Source organism: Primulina tabacum, chromosome 11 (assembly GCF_025594145.1).
Source record: "Primulina tabacum isolate GXHZ01 chromosome 11, ASM2559414v2, whole genome shotgun sequence".
NCBI lineage: Eukaryota > Viridiplantae > Streptophyta > Magnoliopsida > Lamiales > Gesneriaceae > Primulina > Primulina tabacum.
This window is the reverse complement of record NC_134560.1, coordinates 36720417-36738304: the sequence shown is the minus strand read 5'-3', so window position 1 is coordinate 36738304 and position 17888 is coordinate 36720417. Positions and strand designations below refer to the sequence as shown.

The 17888-nt window shown below is 35.3% G+C and overlaps 2 protein-coding genes across 3 annotated transcripts; one reads left to right on the top strand and one right to left on the bottom strand.

Moving 5' to 3' along the window:
- Positions 1-732: 732 nt before the first annotated feature.
- On the top strand, positions 733-6222 carry LOC142518659 (serine/threonine-protein kinase STY46-like). Its single transcript, XM_075621453.1, has 14 exons — positions 733-1194; positions 1609-1788; positions 1926-2045; positions 2406-2460; positions 2535-2645; positions 3068-3118; positions 3344-3519; positions 3595-3702; positions 4470-4543; positions 4667-4842; positions 5295-5390; positions 5508-5588; positions 5672-5860; positions 5979-6222. Exons 1-14 carry the CDS (start codon positions 1001-1003, stop codon positions 6054-6056), a joined length of 1689 nt encoding a protein of 562 aa, XP_075477568.1. The 5' UTR covers positions 733-1000; the 3' UTR covers positions 6057-6222.
- Positions 6223-13538: 7316 nt separating this feature from the next.
- On the bottom strand, positions 13539-17692 carry LOC142518120 (uncharacterized). 2 transcript variants are annotated; one of them, XM_075620801.1, is made up of 13 exons: positions 17349-17692; positions 16099-16210; positions 15850-15962; positions 15609-15731; positions 15282-15484; positions 15067-15142; positions 14854-14940; positions 14646-14726; positions 14493-14525; positions 14332-14385; positions 14124-14244; positions 13944-14014; positions 13539-13855 (listed from the first exon to the last, which is right to left on the bottom strand). In XM_075620801.1, the coding sequence occupies exons 1-13, from the start codon at positions 17511-17513 to the stop codon at positions 13772-13774; spliced, it is 1323 nt and encodes a 440-aa protein (XP_075476916.1). In that variant the 5' UTR covers positions 17514-17692; the 3' UTR covers positions 13539-13771. The 2 variants fall into 2 exon arrangements, with proteins under 2 accessions (XP_075476916.1, XP_075476917.1); XM_075620802.1 differs by lacking the exon at positions 17349-17692 and adding an exon at positions 16288-16432.
- Between the last annotated feature and the right edge of the window lie 196 nt (positions 17693-17888).

The following is a 17888-nucleotide window of genomic DNA, read 5'->3' as shown; positions in this document are numbered from 1 at the left end:
AATATTAAATACAATAATTATACCTATAGATCGAAATATGCCTATATTAAATACTACTGATCATAGAGTATATGAATTTAGAATATAATGTTTAGCATGGACGTCATCGGGACAAAAAACTTTATAATTATGCACACAAAAGAATGATAAATAAAACATAAGAATTTTTCTGATATCGTCTCATCGATTAATTTTAAGATATAGATTTTTGACTCACTTAAATCATGAAAAAGTATAATTTTTTGTATCAAAAGTATTACTTTCATGATAACTATAGATCAGATCAACCCGTTCTACAGAAAACTCCACGAGACCGTCTGTTGGGTGCAATAATTGTCCCTGCTAAAAGAGCGATCGAACCGTGATGCTTGAGCTGCTGTGTTGTTTAAAAGATTTGAGTTGTATTATTATCAATACCGATTGTTTTTTATAAAACGACAAGCGAGATTGTGCTGGAAGAGCGATCGAACCGTGATACTTGAGTTGCTCTGTGGTTTAAAATATTTGAGTTGCACAATTACCACAAGCTATAGATTTTGGTAAAACGGCAAACGCTCGATCTTACACCGTTATCACAATAGAACTAATCTTTGACAAAAACTTGTGTGAGACATATCTTTTATTTGGGTCATCCATGAAAAAAGTATTATTTTTTATGTTAAGAGTATTATTTTTTATCGTGAATATCAGTAGAATTGATCCGTTTTACAGATAAATTTTTATATTGGGAAGGAAATGTAGAAGAAGGAATCAATTCAAAACCCAAACAGGATATTATATTATAAATAACACCTTTTCCACCATTATCCTAATCACTAATTACTCGTAAAATATTCAGATTTGGGTCTCAATTCTGCATCTACTGCGTATATAGCCGCATACAATATCAACCCATTTCTCCTATGTCTCAACGTCAACCTCTGAAGCCATTGGATCGAGATTAGAGGAGATACGTAACGGGTTCTGATCAGATTTTGTGAGAATTGTCATTGAACTTCAAATGGTGACGGAAGACAACGAGAGTTGTGGGAGTAGGGTGGTGGAATCGTCGCCGTCGGAGAGTCGTCAGCAGCGGAAGAAGGTGGAGGTTTACAATGAGGTTTTGAGGCGACTCAAGGAAGCCCACCATCCGGAGACGCACGAGCCGGCTTTCGATGATCAGCTGTGGGCGCACTTTAATCGCCTTCCGGCGAGGTCGGTCGCTTTTTTTTTTTTTTAACTTTTTTGTTAATGGGTGAAACTTTGATCTGGTGTTGTTTATAGCCCCATGTGTACACTTTTTGCGTGTGTGTGTGAGTGTAAAAGTAAAAATACATTTGTATGGAGATTTTTTAGCTGTTCTTTTTTCTCAAAAAAGAAAACGAAAGCTTTTTCTTTTCTTGGTACGGAACGGATGTAGTTGTCGATGTTTTGATGTTGTTTGTTTTTATGATGTGTAAGCAAGTTTTTCAGATCTAATCACTATTCATGATACGAATCGACGATACATCTTTTTTGTGATGTGTTGCATGTGGATGATTTTCGTTATTTCTCTGCGTATGACAGACTTTTTGCCATTTGATTTGTAATTACCTTGTGATTCATGCTTTGGTTGTTTCGACACTCAAGGTATGCTATGGATGTGAATGTGGAAAGGGCGGAGGATGTAATCACTCACAAGCGATTACTGCATCTTGCACGTGATCCTGCTGAACGGCCGGCGTTTGAAGTCCGGCTTGTGCAGGTTGCACCTGCCGCTGAAGGGAATATAGGAGATTCAGTCCATTCACAGTCACCAAAAAGGGGGAGGTAATGGCTTCGGTTTAGAACTATCTTGAATGCCACCCTTAATGATGTCATTTGCTATTACATCTATTCAATTATTTACAGCACTTAGTGCATTATGTTTTATTTGATGTGCTGATCTACCACCATTTTTTGGTCAGCATCCATCCCCCACCTGCTTTTGGTTCTTCTCCAAATCTTGAGGCTCTTGCGCTGGAACCTAGCAAATCAGAAAATCCAGATGGAGACTGTGCTGTAGACTGTGGAGGCAAGTTTCTAAGGTATACTTTTTTGAGTCGTCACTCTATCAAGCTTGTACGCATGTACTTGCTCAACCATTGGAGTTAACATTGTCGACATCAAAATAATTTATGAATTTAATTTTTTCCCTGTCCCTTGAGTTCTTTCTGGTAACAATACGATTGAGCTTTGATCCGACTCTTTCTATCCTTGCTTGCGGACTGTTCGAGCATCATGCCATTGAATCTTTAATGCATTGTGCTATATTTGGATTGGCCTGTGTGTCGTTTTCTTAAACTGTTGATAATTGATCTTAAAGGTTGTACTGTTAATTTAAGTAACCAGGCGTGTTTTTGAATGTGCATTTTGGAACTTACCTTTCCTTGTAACCAATGATGTAGGCCCATGCATGAGATTACTTTCTCAACAGAAGATAAACCAAAGCTTCTGAGTCAGGTAATTGGTACCACTCTGGGATGATCACTTAATGTTTGTACCTCTTGACTGAATTATTCACTTGGGCCTTGCAGCTGACCTCTATTTTAGCTGAAATTGGGCTTAACATTCAGGAAGCACATGCCTTCTCCACAATGGATGGCTATTCACTAGATGTCTTTGTTGTTGATGGCTGGCCGCTCGAGGTACTTTATTTTTTTATCTTCAATCTCTGGTCCAAACTGCTTCCATTCATTTTCACGAGCATCGTACTTTTTTGGAGCAATGTTTTTTTCCTCTTCCACCTATTTGTTGACCAATGGATTTTACCTTGTATAAATGCCAAATACCTTGAACATGGTGAAGCGATTAGTTGTGAAGAACTAGTGAGCGAAAGCGTCGGTTATCTTCTCGGATTGAACTTTGGTTTATTTTATTTTTTATTGATGTCTTTTTGAATAATATTCTTAGATGTCTGCACATATATAGTTTCTCCTTTAAAAGAATATAGTTGATTTGAGTGAGTAATTTTTGCTAATTGATGAACTTTAAACAAAATGGTCCTCTGCAGGCCTTCTATTCATCAAGTGGTAGAATTTTGACTGACCCTTTAATATTCACTTTGCAGGAGGTTGAACAACTTCGAACTGAGGTTGAAAAACAAGTTTTAAAGTTCGAGGTATTTTTTGCTTATGCTTGCTTGTTCATGGTTAGATTAGTATGAGAGAGTAAAAATACTACAACTGTTGTTTAGGGGTTGAATGAAGCTTGCATGTGATTTTCAAGTTCTGTTCAGTTATGTTTGCTACTATAGATGGGGGTTGAATGAAGCTTGTATGTGATTTTTCAACTGCAAGTTTTCTTTGATGCTGTTGTCATGATCTATGTTTTGTATTTCTTGCAGAAAAATTATTGGCCCAATTCACAATCTTTACATCCTCTTGATGAGCGTGAGAAATTGGAGATCAAATGTGAATCTGATCATTTGAAAATACCTACCGACGGCTCTGATGTCTGGGAGATTGATCCCCAATTTTTGAAATTTGAATCCAAAGTAGCATCAGGATCATATGGTGATCTGTAAGTATAAGATATGCTTCTTTTAAAGCTTATGCTCACAGGTAAAGTATTCATTCATTTGAAAAATTGTTTCAGATATAAAGGTACTTACTGCAGTCAGGAAGTAGCAATCAAAATTCTCAAGACAGAACGATTGAATACAGAATTGCAGAAGGAGTTTGCGCAAGAAGTATATATAATGAGGTTGTTTTTGAATCTTGTGATATTTTTCTTGATTCATTGTTCAACCACCGGTATTAGGCAGACTGTTCATGCTGCCTAATTCATTCTTGTCGAGTAGACCTTTTGTTGTCACAATTCTTAATTCATGAGTTGTAGGGGAGGGATTTATGTCACCACAAGAGTGGCCAAAATTTAAAACTATGTTTGATTTCACTTTCAAAAACACTTTTTTGTTTTCTGGGAATAAAGATATCACTTTCACCTCCTTTTCTTAAACATTTTCATCATATTACATTTTTATTTACAGCCTATATTCTCAAAAATAATGATATTACTATCTATATCAATCATTTTGATTATATTTTCAAATTTTGAAATATGCCATAAAGTAAGAAAATGGAATCATACATGATATTCTCCAACCACACATTTTCAAAGTCACATAACTGAAAACACTGGAGATGAATCCAAAATTAATCTAATATTAATTGTTTTATTCTTGATTTTACTTCCTGTGAATGCATAATTTTTTAATTGTTATTAGGAAACTATCTTTTCTGGTAGCTTATTGGTGGCAATCAACATGCAAACATTTCTGGCGCTATGAATTTCTACATGTGCTTGGTTTAGCTGTTTGGGTTTTATCAGTTTTGCAATGATATTTCTTGTTAGACTTTGATATTGACTCATTTACCAAGTTAACTTATGCTTATGAGTTGTTCTGAATCGAAGTCATTACTTTCACGGTCGTTTTCCTTTTATTCTTTATCAGTATGTAATTCTTGCAGAAAAGTTCGGCACAAAAATGTTGTGCAGTTTATAGGGGCATGTACTAAACCTCCAAACTTGTGCATTGTGACAGGTATTTGTCAATGTCGTAATCATAGCTTTTCAAAATGTTAAATTTTGGATACGTTTTTTATTCTTACAACTTGGAATCTTGGCTCAAAAATTTATTGTTTTGTACTTGCTTCTTGAATTGCAGAATTCATGTCAGGAGGGAGTGTTTATGATTATTTACACAAGCAAAGGGGTACTTTTAAGCTTCCATCTTTACTCAAAGTAGCAATTGATGTATCCAAGGGGATGAACTATTTGCATCAGAACAATATCATTCACAGAGACCTCAAGGCTGCAAATCTGTTGATGGATGAAAATGAAGTAAGTGTTAAATGCTTCAAATGCGTTGAATTATCTCGACGGTATCAAACTTATGACAATGATTTTATTCGTAGAATTCTTTTTTTCACCTCATAGGTTCATCCATGTTAATGTTGGATCTTTATGAAGAAATCTGTGTAATTTATTTTGGGTTTGTGCATGATAATTTTTGTTTTATTGGTTTATCCTCAACTTGAAAAAAAAAACCATTCGAGCTGGATATGATGTATGTACAAGACAAAAAACAGTTATTCTGAAATTTTGAGATAATTTTTTGTGACCTTTTTTGCCCATCTTATTCATTAGCTTTTCCAAGTATTAGGGATTTCATCTTTTATAATTCAGAACTGTTAAAAACTTCGTCATTTTACGTGCGACGTGTGGATTATCAAGTTTGGTGATGTCTTTTATGCTCTGTAGTTGTAAAGATCTCAAAGCAGCATTTGTTTTAGGTTGTCAAGGTTGCTGACTTCGGGGTGGCCAGAGTGAAAACAGAAACAGGTGTTATGACTGCTGAAACAGGGACATATCGGTGGATGGCTCCTGAGGTGTGCTCTTTTTTATGCTTTTCTACTCTACAATTTTCTAGTCATTATTGTCGCACTCATTCTAGTAGGATATTTTTGTCCTTTTGAGTTTTCTAACTCGTAGTTATTCTGTTGAAGGTCATAGAACATAAACCTTACGACCACAAGGCCGATGTATTTAGCTTTGGCGTAGTTCTATGGGAATTACTCACAGGAAAGGTACTACCTTGTTTTTTAAAATCTTGGGATCGGTATTCTTCTGGCTCGCTTCGGGCTAAGTGCTTTTATTTTTGGCTTGCCAGCTTCCTTACGAATACTTGACACCTCTACAAGCGGCAGTTGGAGTTGTCCAAAAGGGCCTGCGGCCAACTATTCCGAAGCACACTAATCCAAAGCTTTCTGAGCTTCTTGAGGGATGTTGGCAGCAAGATCCGACTTTGAGACCCGACTTTTCTGAACTAACAGAAATCTTACAGAAGATATCCAAAGAGGTATTTATATCGTTCATTGCAGTCAACTTGCTAAAAATTTTGTTTTTCAAGGTTTAGATGTCTGTCATTCGCTAGTACATTCTCGCGTTGTCGACTAATTTACCTGCACAATGGGCAGGTGGGTGACGATGGAGAAGGCCGAAAGGAGAAACCCGGAGGATTCTTTTCTGCTCTGCGACGAGGACATCACCATTGATGAGAAAACTTGAATTTAAAGTCTTTACCTGTCTGATTTAACTCTTTATCTGCAATGTACAGAATGTCTTCTTTCCATTTCATTAGATGTTTTTTCCTTCAAAGTAAATGTTCTCCACGATTTCTTTATTTTATTTTCTAATGTTTATTGCCAAGGCCTTAAGATATGATTCATCTTGATTAATGTTCTTTTTTCAAATTTTTTGTTTATCTACTAATCTACTTGGCTTCCACGAATAATCTTTTGGTGCTGCCTTGTGGTAGTGAGATAGTCACCGTGAACCTTTTTCTTTTCTTTTCTTTTCTTTTCTTTTTTTGGATGTAACTTATGTGTTTGGACTAATAATGATCATTTATATGCAATGTCCTACTACTGCGAGATCTCATTAACACAACCCTCTTATGTATTTTTATCTTTATTGGCATATTTTAATATTTGTTTTCTTAAAATTAATAGCTGCAGCTGGAAGAATTCTAGAATTACTTGTAGTTGAATTCCAGGTTGAAAGTCACAACTTGATTAAACCTGATTATTTATTTTTTGTCAAATTGAGCTTGGGTGAGGTGTTTTGCGCACATTGATCCCATATAGAAAAATGATAACATAAAAAAAAAATGAAGAATCGAGTCTGAAATTTGAAATGATAAAAATTGTGAAAAAACAAATATAAATGATAAGAATTATAATTTTTGGTAGTTTTTTTTTAAAATACGTACTATTTTTGAAAGTAATAATGATAATAAAAATAATGATAATAATAATACATAACAAAGATTTTTGCATTTAAAAAAAACAAAGATTTTTTATGTTGATTAGTGTAGATGGATAATTTTATGAAAATTTTAAATGAGATAATCAATTTGGTCATATATGATTTCTTATCATTACGTGTTTTATGTTAAATAAATATTATATATGTTATTTAATTTTTCAAACAAACTCCATGTTAGTATTGGAACATATTTTAGAGGAGGTGTATAAATTTTTATAATATTTTGCTAAACTTTAGTTGACTTTAACAGTTTTTAGTTGTTAAAACCCTTTCTTGAAGAGCTAGACTGAACTGGACTACTAAAGAGAATTTTGAGTGCGGAGACTGTCCGACCAGATAAGTGATATTGAATATATTCAATGAAAATAATCAATTAAATTAGCGGCTAGAAGAATAAACAGGCAAACGGAAGTAACTGTGTAAATAAAAGGAACGATATTTTATGGATGTTCAGAGATAACAACTCTTACGTCACATATTCTTCTACTCAGGAATGAACCTACTAAAAAACTTTGATTAGTACAATCTTTGTATAAACTCACTTCGATTAGAACTTATCACTGCCTAAATTGAAAATCTTAATGATAGCTTTACAACAAACTCCGTTTGTTTAAGAACTCTTAGTTCTCAAGAAACAATAAATTTTGCAATGGATAGCTTGAGTGATTGTAGTTGGTAATGGTAGCATAAGTTGATTCTTGAAGTTCTGGTATAAATAAGTAAGCATGTGTTGGGTGAACAGTTTGATATTTGGAAGTGTTGGAGTGCTCGAAATCTTATATGTTAAAGATTGAAAATACTCTAAAGATTGTTGTCTTCGATGTCCTGAATCTGTATATTTATACCCAAAGTCTTATAACAGTCAGAAAATTTTTCAATGATCTATTCTATCTCCTAACAATATGGTATTGTCAGTTTCTCTTCATCATACATTGCATTAAATGCTCATTTAATGTTTCTTTGCTTTTTTATGGCTTTGGCTCTTTTAACTTCTGATAAGTTGACCGACTCTTTAAATTTTAAGAAACAATTCTGTCAATTAGGAGTTGGTAAGATATTGTACATGACAATTTATCTAATAACATCGAGAAAACTGAGTTTATTATATCTATCTGGATCTGATGATGTCTGACCGTTTGGATTATGGTTAGAATTTTAACGGATCTAGATAGAAGCAAACCTAAGTGATAAATTTCTTATGATGTCAGTAGCTTGAACTTCTGTTAATGCAATAAACGGATTCATTTGTCAAACAGCCAGAATCCTATAAATAAATAAAAACGACATCTGGAAACTGAAACATCTCGATGTTGTTTTCTCATTACCAAAACTTAGGCATTATATATTTTAACAATTTTCCATTTTTTGGTGATGACAAAACCGGGCTGCAAGATAATATTCATTTAATACATCAACTAGTTTTAACACAATAAAGCTTAAGACAAAAGAATTTTTTTCATTGAGATAATGAATAACATTGATACAACTTGCAAGAAATGAAAGACCTATTACACCTACAGAAAAGAATGAACAAAACTAGCTACAGAAACTTGAAATGCCACCACTACTTCCACCACCTCTCTTCCTCCTGGCTTGTTCCTCGTGCCTTTTCTTCTCCTCAACCCTCTTGGTTTTTTCATACTTAGCCCTTTCAACTCTTCTCTTATGTTCTTCATGATTTTTGTAATCAATTTATCCCTTTTTGACATCATCATGCTATATATATTTGAGAATTTCTTGCAACTTTGCCAAGAGTTGACTAAATTTGATCAAGCCTAGCGTCCATATGATTTTGACTTGTGTAATCTTGATCGAAAGTTTTTCATTCATGTTTGCGGCTTGATTCTTCATATTTGTTTGATCAGTACTCATGTTCATGACATGTTTGCCTAGAAAGCTTATATCTTTTATGGCCTGAGTCTTGAAGTGATCAAACGCCACAATGTGAGCAAAATGCTTGATTTCTAGACTGTTGACAAACTTGGAGAGATATTGAAGTTGATCCAATAGCTTTTGAGGCAACTGATCTCCTTTAGTGAGATCATCGGGATCAGATAATAAGCGGGAGTCTAAGATGAAAAGGCATCATGAATGATTCTGAACGTTTCTAGTTGCGGTTCAAGTGGCAGGGAAATTGTAAATCCCTAGATTCGACGACTGCCTCACTGTACCAAGACGAGTATTTTCAGCGTGCTTATATCCTCACTCACACGTAACCTAGGAAACTTCTCAGGGGTCATCCATCCCAAAATTGCCCCAAGTCAAGCACGCTTAACTTTGAAGTTCTTATGTGATGAGCTACCGAAAAGAAGATGTACATTTTTATATGAGTAGTACATATTAAATCTTTTAAGCCCTTCTCAACTGCACAGTCTCATACCTTAACAGTTTCAAAATCCCTCTCCTTCCGATGTAAGATCGGTTCATTCATGTTCTTTCTACCTTGAAGCCTTCCAGGAGCCGCTCATTATCCGTACAACCTCATGGCACCAGCGATCACCTCTCGTCCTCTTTGGTCTCGGGCCTCACATGGCCACCAGCTCCAGCTCGGTTCGTCCCCAAACCACACCGTAATAGGAGAGGTTGGCTCTGATACCATTTCTGTCACGCCCCGAGCCCGCGCCTGCGTGACTGCACAATGAGCTCCTATAGCAATTACGTCGTATTCGTCCTCACTTTACGAAAATGATTAACCCAAGTTGCTATAGAAATCCATTATAACCTATTATAAATTCATTTTAAATTTTAAATTTTACCATGTAGGACAAGAGGTATCACAGAAATGGTCTGATGTACCATCTCTCGACCGGTTAAGATAGTAGAAAAGAGATCCTCATCTATGACATATATTGGTTCATCGGCTAGATTTTTGATTGGATAGGTGAGAGCTTTAACGTCTTGCTCCAGTTCTAGCTACGGCTTAGCCACATCTTCTATCTGTTTAGGTTCCAGTTGGACTTGTTCGAAATAAAACTTGGATAGAGACTTCACTATATCATCTCCGACACCTGTTTCATTTGGGATGGAGATAGAGGAAATGCGTTGGTGAGGCCATTAGGTGGCAGTGAACTCTCTTTGGTGAGTTGTTCAGAGGATGGATTGTCAAAAAAACCAAACAATTGTTCGAATGAAGTTATGAGACCTTCTTGTTGACAGTGGATGGTGACAGCTTGAGTTGGAGGGACTGCATCTACAGAAGGAATTTCACTAGCTTGGGAGGATGGGAGTCCGGCTGGAGTTTCCATAGTAGGTATCTCAACCTTTATAATATGTGGAGCTTCAGATAGAGTTGAAGCTTCATGATAAGCCATTTCACTGTTCGGCTGTATGACGACCAGACCTTCTTCTTCCTCTTCATCTACGGGCAACTAATACTCTTGTCTTTTCACTTTCACAATCATTGAAATGGATAATACATCCATCTCTATCTACTGAATTACCACAACATCGTCTCTGATTTGATGGCTACGAGCATCAAAATTTTCTATTTTCTGCCTGATGATCTGCTGTGGAACACTCTCTCGGAGTTCCATCTCAATGAACTCTCGCTAATCCAGCTTCGGAGATCAGATCGGTATCTGCCCAAGTCAAAATCTTGTCCTCCAGATGTGAAACATCTTTCAACTTTCTTTCTTCTCTGATTACATATAAGTGGACCGTCTTCCTGCAATCTACCCAGGTGTTCTTTGGCAATTTCGTCAACACGCTGCGTAGCAACAATGATGGCGGCTTGAGAATTGGTCAACTTTGGTTCCTCAATTAATATCCCCTTCACTTTGGCCTTAGGGTCGGCAGCCTAGATTGGGTAGCCGCTTCTTCCCTCTCCACATTATTAACTCCACTCATACTGGATATTGGGATGACTGTAATCAGTACCGATTTGAGTAGTTCAAAAACAAGATTTATCAACTTTATTTTCTTCTTCTTAGGCTTCTTGTATTTATTCTTTTGATTCTCGGCCTTCTTAGACCTTCTAAACACTTGGGTAAGGGGAACCTTCTCCTTTCCCTCATCAGAATCTGAGTAAGTTGATAAGACCAGATTTCTCTCCATTTCTTTAGTTGGTGTCTTCGCCAGCTTGACTTTATTCTTGGCGGACTCATGTTCTTCCTTCTTCTTTCTTCACTTCCACATCTCAACACACGCTGGCAAGTTCTTCTTCTTGTATGCTTCGACGACTGAGATATTCATCAACTTGATTGGGTGGAACTTGGGGACATCCACCGACTTGATTTGTGTTGTTCTAGAAGATAACACAAAATAACTGTAAACCCCAGAGACTGAGTCTTTCCCTTTACCATGGCAATGAAATTTTTTTAAAAAAATGTCCGATTAGTTGACATTTACTTTGGAGACAATGGTCACCATGACCATAAATATTTCTGTGGTCACTTTGTCGAAGGCTCCAACCTTTGTTAGCAGTGATTTTCTCACCAGATGAGGAAGCAGACTGTATTCCACTTTGAGGTATTTCTTCAAATAGTGGGAGATGACAGAGGGGAGTCAAACAAAGAGAAATCTATAATATATTGGGTAAAATTTCCTTCTGGAAGCTCAAAACAGGCACTGAGATCATTGGATGATAAGTCAAAGGACTTTGCGAACAACTTCTGAGAGATGACGATGTTGGACCCTTGAATGGTGCAAATAAACAACCATGTTCAATCTTGGCAAAGAGCTCATTGAGCTCCGATTGAGAGACCCTTGTGTTGTAGCACAAAAACTTTTACGGTCCAAGGCTTCCAACATTCTGAACATAATGACCTTTGGTTCATCCTTCATGGCCAAGACTGATTCGAAGTGAACTACAAGAGTGTTGGTTGAGTAGCTTGTCATTTTCGAACAGCTATGTGAAACGACTTGAGTTGTTTTGAAAAGAAAGTTAGGAAAGAAGAAGACAAAAAATATGCAAAGAATTTGTAAGTGTGCGCAAAGATTAATTAAAGATAAAAATAGAATATATAAATGGTCTGATGTGATTGACATGATAGCCCATGTGTCGTCATGCCACATGCTTAATTAGAAAATTTGTAAATTCAAAAAATGACTTCTGACTGCTTATATATCAGCGTAATAATAAATACATTTTAAATGTGGATAATAGCCAATTAAACAATAAATACATGATTTAAAATAATTTGAAAGTTTGAACATTTAAACATATTGGACCGTTCGAGAAGATTAAGATGTTTAAAAAATAAATGCGGCCAGAGCATATGTGATGGAGTCAAGTTTCCACAAACTCTATCTGGAATGATCAGATTTGCCGTACCAGCTTGACATACTATTTTACCATCTCCACTTTGATTCCCCATAAATTTATGCATTTAATTTAATTTTATTAAACCAAGAATGCTACGAAAGAAATAAAACTTAGCGTCTGGTAATCGCATAAGGAAGATGTTAGAGGCTTCTTGATATGTGGAGATGTACTCTAGTCGGATGTTCTTCTTTATCACATGGTCTCGGATAAAGTGATGTCTTATATCAATATGCTTGATCCAAGAACATAATTTAGGATTGTAGGCGATTGTTATAGTACTTTTGTTGTCATAGAAGATCGGAGATTCAACAACTTGAACACCATAGACTCCGAGTTGTTGTTGAACCCATAGTAGTTGTGCACAACAACATCTGGCGACTAGATACTCAGCTTCAGTTGTTGATGTAGCAATATATGTTTGATTTTTGATGGACTAGGATATCAATCTATCTCCAAGTAAATGACATAATCCACTGATGCTCTTTCTATCATTTTGCAACATGCATAATTTGCACCGGAGTATTCAATGAGGTTAAAGCTTGAATATTTGGGATACCAAAGAACCACTCAAGGAGTACCCACCCTTAAGATATTTAAAAATACGTTTAGCTGCATTAAAATTAGATTGTTAAATATTATCTTGAAAACGAGCACATAAACAAATTGCAAATATGATGTCTAGCTTGATAGAGGTCAGTTACAGAAACGAACTAATTAATCCTCAATACATGGTTATGTCCATTGAGATTTCCACATTATATTTGTCAAATTTTATTAATGAGCTCATAGGGCTAGCAGCGACATCACAATTTTCCAAGACACAATTATTTAATAATTTTTTGGTATACTTGGCGTGATTGATGGAGATCTCGTTTTCTAGTTACTTGAGTTGTAGTTCGAGAAAGAATGTTGCTCATTTCAAATTTTTCTTGCTTCAACTTGGAGAATTTTTCACATAATTTGGGGTTAGTAAAACTGAAGATAACACCATTAAGATAGATTTGTACTAATAAAACATGATAACATTTAGAAATCTTAATAGGGTTGTATCCACGGTTCCAATAACAAAATTATGGTCAAACAATAATTTAGATAATGTATCATACCACGGACGAGTGACTTGTTTTCACAGCATACAATGATTTATCAAGTTTATACACATAATTAGAGTGAATTTGACTAATAAAACCAGATGATTGTTCAACGTATATTGAAAAAAAAAATTTATGGGTCAAACTTCTATTTTATTATTATTATTATTTAAAACACGAGACTATGTTTTAAGAAAAATAGTTTGCCCGAGATTTTTTGAAATATTCCCAAAATCTTCAATGCTTTAATTTTCAATACTTATGACCAGTTTGCATACAACGTTGTCTTCATAGTTAAATGAGTAAATCTTAACTGAACGAGAAAAAAATAATAATAATCAAGGATAATCAATAACTAAATGATAAACAAATTTTATTAATTGCCAAATTTGCTTGTAAAACATCAAATGCAGAATCATATAGCATATGCCATATAATATTTACACATTCTTCTCAACATAAATAAATGAAATCATCATTTACAAATTTCATTGGCATTATGCCATCAAACCATGACACTAAGTTCACGGCGAAATACACGACGGAAACAAAAATATAAACCTACGAGTCACACGTATAGTAGTAGTACTTAGGCCAATGTGCATGGCTGATTCCGTCGTCTTGACAAAACTGGGAGAATCTTCATCATTGTACTTAAAAGGAAACCAATGAACTGCACATTACATAATAGCAAATGATTAGCATTTTAAATAAATTTTTCAAAATTGTGTTGCAAGTTTGAGGCAAAGATTTGTGCTTACCCAGGAAAGACCAACGCAAAGAATGCTGAAACCAGGGAAATTAAATGGAGCGGAATTGGACAAGAATAATGCTGGAGTTAGAAGAACAAGGTTAAAACGTTAGTTCGAGATAGGTGTTTACAGCCTTCTACCTACGCGAATTTGAGAATAAGAAAATAAATATTTTTTTTCTAGAATCACCTGAAAGAGGACTGAAAATTAATGGAGATGCGACATTGGCTAATGCTGATATGCCCAAAATGCATCCTTGAGCGATACCCTGTTCATAGGGTCCGACTTGTTTTGAAATAATGCATCTTATCTGTGTGTTTGAAAAACAGTTCTTTTCATCAGCATTAAGTTACCATAATAGTGACAGTGTGATTGATATGTATTATGAGCAACTCACGCTAGGACTTGCAAGGCTAAGGAGGAGGCCCAACAAAGCAGAAGCGTAAGGTACCTGCAGATAGTGAAATTTAATGATGAGAACGATGCCACGGTTCTAAACCATAAGTCCAGCTAACTCAAATAAATACATAAAATTGTAGATGGCACCAAATAGCTTACCCATGGTGCCCAAGCTATGCTGTCGAGTAGCATCTGCACAAAACCAGAAAGTAAATGTCATTTCTTTGTTATTGAATTAGCCACATTTGAGGAAGTTACCACAAATTTATTGCAAATAAACAGAGGGCTGAGAGAGTGGGAAGGCGTGGTTACATTAACAAATCCGGCAAAAAGTCCTAAACAAAGTAATGTCTCCTCTCCAAGGAGTGAACCCAAAACGGGCATCAAGACCATCTGCACAAGTTCCAATAAGTAGTGAGCAAAACAAATCCAGTGCATCTAACAAGTACCACTTAAAATTTGACGAGGAAACACGGACAATTGTGGCATGACATATTAACAATTGGCAATTTGAGATTACATTTGATATGGTTGCTGTAATGTAGGTAATGAGCCATATATCAGCGAATTGGTCTTTGTTGAAGTGGAAGCGTGCCTTCAAGAAATACTGCAGTAAAGAAAGGTAACAACAATGTAAACACTAAACAAAAGAGATTTTACATCATATAACTTCAAATTATCAGCACATCTTGCTAACGATCTTATGCTACATTAATATAGAGAAAGAGAGTACCATCAAGAAAGCTTGAATCCCCGCCTCTGCCAGGCTATTGAAGAAAGCAACAAATGATGCTAGCGAAAATGTAACGCTGCAATATGAGGATCACAGATTATAACATGTCATGATTAACATTTCATTACGCCAATAACAAAGAAAGTCCAACAAAAAACACTATCTTCAGATTCTTCTTATTCAAGAGGATTGCAAAAATAGGAAATTCACATTACCTGCTACTCAACAAGCGAATTATATGCTTTGGCAAAGATATTTTCTTGACGGTCTCTGTGTTTTCCAATGATTCATTACCAGCTCCAGTGGTTCCCTTCCCTGGCTTCAAGATTGGTTCCTCCAGAGGTTCAATATCACGAGCAGTATCCTTGAGAAAAATTCTCATGTACACAACTGCAGCTACAGATGAAACTGCGGCCACCTGAATGGTGATATAATTCTGAAGTTTAGACCAATCCCTTCCTCTTTGATTTTGCCCCAAATAGGATGGCACATTCAGTTCAATAAAATTCAACTCAATGTGTGAATAATGAGAGAAGAAATACCTGAAAAATTTGAGCAGTCGGAAGTAATCGAGCAGCTAATGTACCGAAAACTGTTGCAGCAGATATTACACCAGAAAACATTCCAAAAGCAGAAACACGCTTCCCCTCCGATACATTATCCGCCTGCAATAATATGTAATTCTCTTGAGTTACAAACTTCATTAGGTAAATCCGCTTCGTAACTCGATTCCTATTTTTGCTCTTTCAATGGAAAAAACAAAGAAATATCCTTAACAATTACCACATAACCGAGAGAAAGGCAAATAACGCCGCCATCGCAAACCATGGATGTTATAGTCTTCAAAGCATAGTACACATAGAAGAATTCAGTAGTCCTCTTCACCGCCAATATCGCTGCACGTGCACGAACCAAAATTTTTAGCAAAATACTCCGCAAATGATTAAAACAGACTACAACAGCCGAAAAATCAACTTCACGAGCTGAATTAGTGCGAAATAAAAAAACAAGGAAAGAATGGGAATTACGTACAGAACGGAATAGTGGAGAGGATCATGGGGATCATGAGCAAACTTTTCCGACCATAAGCATCGGATAAATTCCCAATCAGCGGCGTCATAATCACAGAACCTAATCCTGCAATCTGCATAACAAATCACACAAAACCATTAACTCAACAATATTATTTGTTTCATAATCATCAGAAAAGCAAAGCATTACTTCGAATCGAACAAGTTTCTCTTCCTAAGATTTGCATTTTATCCATCATTCATCGGAAAGTAGTATAGATTCACCGGAGCATACTTCCACTTTCGTCAGAGTTGTTTTTTACCCTCGCCAAACTCCATGGATTACCTTAATTGGGCCGAGTTCTCTTTATGATGGGCTTTATTTATTACTGGGCTAGGTTTAGTAAAATATTTGGGGCCTCAAATTGTTAATATATATATATATATAATAGTGCACCGATGCATGTATTGCGTGCTTGTATAATATTTTTTATAATTCATTCGATTTATATTTAAATGAGGATCAAAATATAATTATAAGAAATAATGAGGGACTACACTGCAATTTTGATATATAAATTAAAAAATAAAATGAAAAATAAAAGAATGACCTCATTAAGAATTGAAAACTTATAACCTAAATTTCAAGAAAAATTGACTCTATCCGCTTAACTACGTATAACTTACATTAAAATTTTAACATTTTATTAATAGATATAATTATTAAAACAGACCATGACAACAAAGTTAATTACTCTAAGTATCTCAAAATTAATAAAATATTATATATATATATATATATATATATATATATATATATATTAAGTCAATTATCTTTTATCATTTTAATAATCATAGGCAGACACAGTCAAAATTAGTTGACGTACACATCCAATTGATAACATATAATTCTACGAAGAGTTTTTCTTGTCCATGCATAGACGATATCGATAACAAATTTTCGAGCCCCATAATCTTGCTAGGGAAAATCAAATCATCATGTAACGAGTTATAATTAAAATATTCTCGATCAATTTGTATGATTTGAACTAAAAAATAAATTTTCAAAAAAACAAATATTGTACAAACACGCAATACACGTGAAAGGTGAATATTGGTGCCGGCTATGACTTATCACAACTTCCGAACATTGTACGCATACGAAACGAGCGGCAGTGTGTGTCTGTGTTTATTAGAAACAAATATATATATATATATATATATATATAAACAGTACATATAACGTACTCAGACACGCACAAATTAACATACCGCCTGCTGGAAGCCTGTAAGATATATGGCGAGGGAACATTCATCTTCTCCGGGGCAAACGGCAGCAAGGGTGACGTCCGCGATCGTCGGGTTCACCAGTAATGACGCGAAATAAGATAGAAATATCGTCACGAACAGGTGGATCAAATTTTTCCAGTTATCCATTCTTGGGTATATTCAAATGTATATATCTCTGTGTGTGTGTGGAATATACCCTTCGATTCAAGAATGGAAAAGGGAAAGAATTAAAGAACGAAACACCCTTTTTCCTTTGTTCTGAATATAATTTATAAGTGGTAAAAAACAGTGCAATATTGGAGAAAACAAGAATGTTGAAGATTTTGAATGAAGTCGAGGGTTTATATATACAGCAAAATAAGACAAGCCAACTGCCGAAAGAATCAGCGTGGGGTTCTTGCCACGCAACATAGTTGAGATATATTATTAAATAATATTTATTAAAAAAAAACTAAGTCTTCGAAAGTAGATAATATTATTACTTGGTAATATATATTGCAAGTAGGTTGAGCTGAGTTTGGT